At 41.6% G+C, this 8,593-nt stretch overlaps 1 protein-coding gene across 3 annotated transcripts in view; it reads right to left on the bottom strand.

Moving 5' to 3' along the window:
- The window catches only part of ZC3H12C (zinc finger CCCH-type containing 12C), a 66,487-nt gene extending 58,598 nt beyond the window's left edge, over window positions 1-7,889 (bottom strand). Inside the window, exon 1 of one of the 3 annotated variants that reach the window (XM_058545261.1) lies at window positions 7,431-7,889. In XM_058545261.1, coding sequence (XP_058401244.1) covers window positions 7,431-7,454 — 24 coding nt within the window. In that variant the 5' untranslated portion in view covers window positions 7,455-7,889. Of the gene's footprint in view, window positions 1-6,783; window positions 7,055-7,391 lie in introns of those variants that run through there. The other 2 variants (XM_058545262.1, XM_058545257.1) reach the window with 2 other exon arrangements.
- Between the last annotated feature and the right edge of the window lie 704 nt (window positions 7,890-8,593).

The following is an 8,593-nucleotide window of genomic DNA, read 5'->3' on the forward strand; positions in this document are numbered from 1 at the left end:
TTATCAAAATAGATAATTTATTGCACATTTTAAGCCTTTTAGGTCTGTACTAATCATTTAAAATTATAGCAAAATTCCAGAAAGTATCTAATACATAAGATCACCAACTCAGTGAGGCAATTAGATAAAATGATGACTTAAAGATAAAACAAAACATGTTTGTCAACATTTAGTTGTCAACTAAGTCAACAGTGAGGAGGCAGCCTCAATTATATGGGAAACTGCTCCAAGTATACAAAATAATAAAAACAAATTATAAAGTAAAAGCCAAGATTTGAAACAGACTAAGTCACAGAATAAGGATAAATTTAAGCCAACATAATTTTGAATAGGAAATGAGTACAGATGACTAAGAACAAAGAACAAAAACTAATTTTAGCTTCACCCTAAAAGACATAAAGCAATAGATTTGAAAGCCCTTTGAAGAATCTAAAATATAAACTGACAAATTAAAAGCAATAACAATAAACTTGATTTTATAGAAATTTTATATCTGGTAATCCCAATTACTCAGAACACAATTAAGAGCCAGTAAAAAAGTAGATAGCAAAACAAATAAATAAATAAAATCTCTGTCCAATCAAATCAATGGATACTGCTAAATCATTTTATAATAATATTGAGAGCCTTACACTCATTATCTTGAATCAATAAAAAAAGCTCTGCGAAGTACACAGTGTTTGACCTATGAGAAATCAAAGAGAAACTGAGAGTCTTGCCTAGGGTCATAGCCAGCAAAGGGCAGAGCTGGGATTCAAAACCAGGTCTAGCTGATTTCAGAGGCCCCAACTGCTCTCCATACACTGCAATCTTTCAGTTCTCCAACCGAGACTATCCGAGCATCCTACTGGACTTTAATCCTGCTGCCTAAATATTTTTATTTTAGACATGATATTAGCTGTTGTCATTCAGTTTCACAGATATCTTCTGCAAATTAGAGGGAGGGAGTGACAATGTCAGCAAGGAACAGCTAACATCAAGGAGAAAAGGCCAAAAATCATGATATAAATCAATATAAAACACTGAGTCCTGCTGCCCCCACCATGTAAAAAAAGGTGTAAGAACTATGCTATTTAGTTTAGGATAAATCAGAAATCTCGATAACCTTGACCAAGTTACTTAACATCTCTAGGCATCAGTTCCATCGCCTGGAAGATAGGCAAAACAACAGTATAAACCTTATAGAATTATTGTAAAGCTACATTAGATAACATAAGTAAAGTGCCTAATACTGCGCTTGGCGTAGTTAGTGCCCAACATATGTTAGCTATTATTATATTTCATAATAAGTGAAATTATAGGCTACATATTATTTGAAGATAGAAAAATATAATACATGTGTACAAATTCTCCCATTTAAAATCATTAAAATGTTTTGCTCTTGAAAGGCTTTAAAGACTAACTTTTTAGAAAATTTACTTTTATATCATCCTTTTCCTGCTAAGTGGGGTAGATAAGATTAATTATCTTCTTACAAGGCAAACGTGTATGGCCCCTCAAGAAATCACATCATACACTCCAAGTTAATTTAAAAATGTGTGGGAACCAATTGTGTTGTTTGCTCTGCATTGATTATTGTGACAATCTCTTAACCATCTACTGGCTTTTGTTCATCCCACCCAAACTGGCAGATTCATCTAAAGTACTATATGGCCTTTAATAATAAAAACACATTTATGAAGTGTCTACTATGTGCCAAACGCAGTAGAAAACTTGTGATATAACAATGTAGACGACAGAATCCTTGCCCTCAGAGAGCTTAAAGGCTATAAAAAAGATAAAAAATGCTAGGCACAGTATAAGGTACTGTTATCAACACTTGTATCATCAGTTAATCCTTATGACTAATCTATACTGTATTTTCTGTTTTATAGATGAAGAGCAGAGACACACAAAGCAGAAAGAAAGAAAGAAGAAACAGTTAACTATCACCAAATACGCAAGTGTTATGGAGGAATATAGAGCATTTTGAAAACACAGAGGAGTAAGCAAATAATTTGCCTGAAGCTGGGGGATTAGGAAATGCTTGTGTTTTTACTTAAAAACACAAGTAAAAGTTCTGTAAAGTATAACTACAGGAAAAAATCAGGAAGAGTTATTTATCACAATATTTACAGAAGTTATTTCTGGGTAAGCAGATTCCAGGTGGCTTAAATTTTTTCTTTACTTTTTCTTAATCAACTTGTACTACTTTAATAATTTAAAATATAAGTAGAAAAAAAGTCAGAATTAAAATTAGATTTTAATATTCATCTAACAAACTGTCATAAATTTTTAAACTTAATAGTGCATTCAAACATGGGATGAAATCAGCTGTCCCACTCTTTGCTAATGGGCAGACATATCAATACAAGTTTTCTGGAAAGCTTGTTGCCATCAAAAAACCTTAAAGCTTATTCTCTTCAATCATTACCTCTAGGAATCCATCCTAAGAACATATGCAGAAAAAAATTTTTTACTGGGATGTTCAACTAAAGCATTATGAGATTAAAATATTGGGAAAAAGCAAATGTCTAACTGAAATAGGAGAATGATTAAATAAAATGACATGTTCTTAGGAAGAAAATGTTTGAAATATTTTTAAAGTTATGAGAAAATCCTCAGTATATGTCAAATGGGGATAGGAAGGTGGGATGCAAAGCTCTATAAACAGTATAATTCCAATTATACAAGAAAAAGATATAGTATCTTTTTAGAACCAAACTCCCAAGAGAGAGAACTCCACTATATTGTTTAAACCTCACAATAACAGACAAATTTATTAACACGTTTTAGGTTACAGAGACCTTGATATTTGGTTAAAACAAGGACTTAGCCTAAGTTGGAACCCTTGCTCTGCCATTATTAACTGTAAGACCTCCAGCAAGTTGTTTAACCACATTGTGGTTTGGTTTCCTCATAAGAAAAAAAAAGAGTATTGAAATACTTCTTCATAGGAGTGCAGTAAGTATTAAATGCATGAATACATGTAGAGCACTTAGAACAATGCTTGGCACAAAAAGTGTTACCTACTGTTATCACCCTTAAACTACAATGGAGTAAACCAAGTGAGATCTAAGCTGAGGCCTGAATAATGAGGTGTGAGCCAGGCAACAGGTGAGGGGGGATAGGGGAAAACATACCAGGCAAGTGGGAAAACCTTGGAATTTTCTACTTATTCTCCAGCCACCCTTAGAGATTTTATACTTAAAGGCAGAATGTTTTGAATGTTCACACATCTGCTTACGGGCTTTGCTTTAGGCTAGTGCACTGGGCACAGGAATTACTGTCAGTGTTGTGACGTAAAACCATGTATACTATGCCTTATGGGTGATTATTCTCTATTTTAAGAAAGTAAAACAATCCTCTGTTAACGTATAGAAAAATTAAAGAGAGAAATTCTTCATAATGTTAAGTTAGTTATCTCTGGGTTATAGGATTAAGGTGTTTTTAAAATTCTTTATACCTCTCTATATTTTGTAAGTTTTCCACAATAAGTACATTACATTTCTAGAGTCAGAGATAAGAGTTGTAAAAATCAATAAAAACCACTACTCATAAAAAACCTTTAAGGTTTTTGCCAAAAAGTGCTCCTTTTTGTGGACTATACTGCTGTTAAAACATTTGCCACGACAGAATGAACCTGTCTGGGATTTGCCTTCTTACGGACCAAAGCACCCTGCTGAAGAGACATGGTCCTTGCCTTCAACCTATCCGGCCAGACAGGATTTCCGTGTTGTCTTGTCACTGGAGTATTTTGCAAAGAAAAGGCTAACATACTTCTTCTATCTTTCATCCCGGTAATGCTAATTATCATGCATCCTTTAATTTTCAAACGATGTGTGTCAACATATGAACACACGCACAATGACACACTTTTTAGAGAACAAACTGAAAAGAGAATCACAGAGAGGCAGAACGGCCTAGTGGTTAAGGGCATGTGTTATAAAGTCAGACTGCCTGGGTTCCAACTCTCTTCTGCAACTTACTAGCTGTGTGACTTTGGGCAAGTTATTTAAACTCTCTGTGTTTCGGTTTCCTTATCTACAGAATGAGGATAAAAGCAGTGCATAAGCATGGTGTCTGGCACACCAGTGTACAATACATAATAGCTATTACTGTCAGCCATAAAAACCAAGGCAAAGATAGAGAATTGACATTGCCACATACAGATCTAAAAGTTATCTTTATGCCACCAGATCCAAAAATTACTGTGTGCCAGCCAGTGTGCACTTTTCATATGCTATCGCATTTAAGTTCAATAATCTTACAAAGAAGTTTTTTTAAAAAAAAATCATACTGAATGACCAAGATATTGGAGATATATTCTGAGATGAAACAGATTTTTAAAAAAATCACATTCTCGATTGTTCATCATTTTCCTGAACCGTTAATAGTGCAACAGCAGCAATGATTATAACATGTTTTTTGTTGTATCTTAAAATTTTAGCTTTGTAAAGGCATGAGATTTTATATGTGGTAGGTCCATGAGGCATATCAGCATTTCAAACACAAGATTTTTTAGAACATTTGGTAGATTTGAGATCAACCTCAGAATCTGAATATTTTAGGTTTAAATTTGGAATACTGATTTAATAAATGTTTGTTATCCACTGACCTTCTTACTTATTTAATACTTCTCTTTCCAATAAAAACTATACCCTGAAACTGTCTTTGCCACCTTAACCCTTAACCACCCACTACCCTTATCATCTGCTGCAGGATGCTCCAGACGCACTGGACCACCCACTCCCTGCTTTCCCACCACCATCCCTTACTCACAGTATTCATTTGGAAATGACTCCCACCCAGCTCTACCCACTTGAACCCTATCTTTACGGCCTGGCATGCAGCCTTGCCCAGTACCTGAATTTCTTACTTCTTCACTCCTGGCACTTAGTACATTCCATCTAGCATTATGTTCTATCTGTTCACAATCTCTCTCCTTTTAGAAGTCAGGGGCCTTACACAGCACCTAGACTGATAGCAAATAACTATTTGCCAAGAGAATAGATGTTTACTAGTCTCAAGTGAGCAATAACTGCAGATGAGTTTACAATCCTAAATTCTAACACTAAAAGAATAAAAAAATCTCCACTTAATATCTTATGTTTGTTTCTTTAAAACTGCAATCACATTGGAATGAAAGTAGAATTCTTCTGAATTTATGTACCAAAACAATGAAAAACACTAAAGGGTATAAAATCATATAACATGGTATAAAAATGGTATAAAAGGCTCTAAAATGATAGCAACACTTTTACATCTGTTATAGTAATTAAAATTAACGTAGAAACCATTGTGGTCTGCTCAAATGAAGACAAGGTAACCCACTTGTAAAATGAGAAAAATATTTTAAAAATACAATTTCCTTGTGGTCCAATCTGGCAGATGTAATCCATGAGAACATAGCTCCAAAGAAGCTATTAATATAAAAGAGGATATGTCTATTAGTCTGGTAATTAAAACAAAAATGTAGTAAAAGGAAGTGACTAATAAAAACTCCCATCAGCAAACAAACATTCCAAGTTTCTGTTTCCTATTCTTTAACATTTTCCATTATAATAAAATAGTCTCATTAGACCTTCATTATTAAATGCAGATTAAAAAATACTGGCCTCTTTTTTGTTGTTTTGTTTGAAAGTTCATTTTACTTTGCTTATAATGTCCAAGTACTTTTGTGATGACTAGATGCTAGAGGTAGAATTGTGACTTTGAAAGTAAAACCCATTCTTAAACTAAGTAAAGATGCTCAATTAAACATTTTGAATTATAGATACACAGACAGTTACTAGACTATTCTGATATTTTTAAGGTACCTTCAAGTAGACAGATTTAGGTAATTTAAAATAAGAATGTCAAATTGGAAGAAAACAGATGAATAGAGAGGCAAGTCTGAAATAGGCATCTTTCTGGGGTTATCATGACAAAATAATTTTACAAACATATGGTGAAGCTATCTTTATACCCAATCATCAGATAACACCAAAATTAAGAAACTGCTACTAAAATTAATTGTTTAGGTAAGTGATCAAATAAACGGAAGTCATACCTATTAAACCTTAACTATATTAAGACAAAGAAAATATAACACACTTCTTGTGGTTCTTGGAAAGTCTAAAAATGTGTTTGAGGCATATCCACTGTTTTCTGTTTATAATATGCATTAGGAAAGCTAAATAAAAAAATAAATGAAGAACTGAAGAACTCTCCCAAATTTCTAAATATACCGTACTTAGCCCCAAGTATATCTGCATCTGTTCTAAGATGGTAAGAAGAAGAAGAAAAAAAAAAAACCCTGAATCAATAAGCGCCTCCAGGGCCTGAGGATACTCCAATACAGTCTTGCAACCAATAGGAAAACTTTCCCCAAATCTGGATTAGTATTTCATCTCTTTATCACAAAACACAGAGCACAAACCAGGATTGTTCGTGTTTACCCAAATGGCAAGAAACCCAGTTGGAGTAATCAGTACTTGGAAGCTAAGACTGTTTCTTAAGGACTTAAAGGGGTGACAGATGAGACAGTTTAAGGAAGAAAAGCGAGATTGATTTCTCCAGGTTATATTTGTAATACCTCTTTGTAGGGAGTTTAAAATGTGAACCAGCCCAGCTAAAATGAACGCAGCGTGAAAATAGGAATTCGGCTGCAGACTGAGGGGTGAGGGGTGCAGGAGGGACGAGGAGGGGTGAGGGGTTTTCGTTAGGGCCGGTCTGGGGTGGGTGGCGGTTTGGATGGAGGGATGGATAATAAAAGCTAATGGCTGGGGCTGGATCCGAGATGTCGGATGATGCCTCACCCACCAGCGCGCGAGGGTCTGAGCCGCAGGAGCAGGGCTGTGGGTCCGTTTCCATCCGGGGCGCCCGAGCTCGCCTCCATGTTCGGCGGCCGTGCCCCGAGGCGGGCGGGAGTGGACCGGTGCCCTAGGCCAGGACCGGGGCGACCGACCTCCTCTCGTCCGAGATCCCGGCGGGGACGGGTCTGCCCGCGGGGAGGATGCGCTGGCCTTTCCGCTCGGCCTCAGCCGAGTCCCGGAGCCGCAGGAGCTCAGCGACTCGACCGCAGGCAGTCCGACCCGCCAGGGCCTGGAGATCACCCGGTGCGGGCGCTCCGGCCCCGGCCCCGGCCCCGGCCCCTCCGCCCGGCGCTCGGGCGCGGCCTCCCGGCTCGCGGCCCTCCCCTCGCCCGGCTCCCTCAGCGCCGCTCTCGGCGCCCCCCTCCCTTCCCGAGGGACAAACCTGGGGGCCGCTACTCCGCCTGGCCGACCCTGCCAAGAAGCGGCGAGCGGGCGTCGGGGCCCGCAGCGACAGCGGCCACCTCGGCCCTCCCCGCGCGGAGCCGCGCCCGCCCGCCCGCACGCCCTCCCCGCGGGCCGCGGCCCGGCGCCCCCTCCCCTGCTTGCCCAACTCACCCTCACCGCGCGCGCACACGGCTCTGTGGCTCAACCTACTTGCAGTCTCTTCTCGGCAGCCATCACAACATGCCCTGCAAGCCGGGGCAGCCCCGGGCCCTCCGGCGGGCGGCCGCCTCTCGCCTCCGCCCTGGGCCGCCGCGGCCGCCGCTAGGGCGCGGGACGAGCGGGAGGCTCCCCCATGCCGCCCGCCCGCCACACGCCGCGGCCCCGGCTCAGGGCGCCCGGGCCCTGGGCTCCGCCCGCCGCCCGCGCCGCTGCTACGCGGCCGAGAGCGAACCTGGCTCTCCCGCCAGCCGCCTCGCTCCTCGCCCGCCCGCAGCCGCCGCCGCTGCGCCGCGTCCTCCTCCCCTTCCCTCTTTCCCTTCTCCTCCTTCGCCTCCTCCGAAGCCGAGGTTGGCAAACCAGCACCTGCTGCTGGAGATCACCGAGAACTGAAACAGGAAACCCCGAGCCAAGGGGAAAACCCGGGAGGCGTGGAGAGGGGTGAGGGGAGCTGCTGGAACCTGTCGGGCTCGACCCAGCCTCTGGGGCTGCCCGAGGTTCCCGCGCCTCCTCCCCTCGCGCCCATTCCCTTCTCGTGCCCAGCCCAGGGGTCCCGACCTCCCCTCCCCGCTGTCCCAGCCCTGTCCCCGGAGGGCGCCTCTCCGCTCGGCAACACCTTCCCCACCCGGCAATAACACGGATTATTCCCTGGGAGGTCAAGGAAATCGAGAGGCTGCCTTCCTAGGGCAAGTTTCCCGTGGTTATTTGCTTATTATCAATATTCTGTAATGAGGAAAAACCATACCGGCGTTGGCGAGACCAATAAGGGAACTTAAACAAATGAAGCTGTTGGGATTTCACCCAGGGGAAGGACTTCTTTCAGTGAGGAAATTGGCCTTGTTGGAAACGGCAATATGTCAAAATCGAGGTCAAACCCAGGATAAATCCGGATCTCTTTCGGGAGGCTGGGAGGAGACAGCCCTCAACACTGAGGTGAGCTCCTGAGTTGAAAGTATCTAAAGCAGTGAGAGCAGAGAGCCTTTCTCCTGTGAACTGTATAACACCTAGCGCAATCTAGGTCATTTCAGAAATGTTCAAATAATCTTATTCACCTGCCTGTGGCATTGTCCCCGGGCGCCTCACTCCTAGCCTCCGGCAGGACGCATCTGCTTTTGGATTGAGAGGGAAGGTAACTTACCAGGATTGTGCCCCGACCA

Source organism: Diceros bicornis, chromosome 7 (genome assembly GCF_020826845.1).
Source record: "Diceros bicornis minor isolate mBicDic1 chromosome 7, mDicBic1.mat.cur, whole genome shotgun sequence".
In the NCBI taxonomy this organism is placed as follows: domain Eukaryota; kingdom Metazoa; phylum Chordata; class Mammalia; order Perissodactyla; family Rhinocerotidae; genus Diceros; species Diceros bicornis.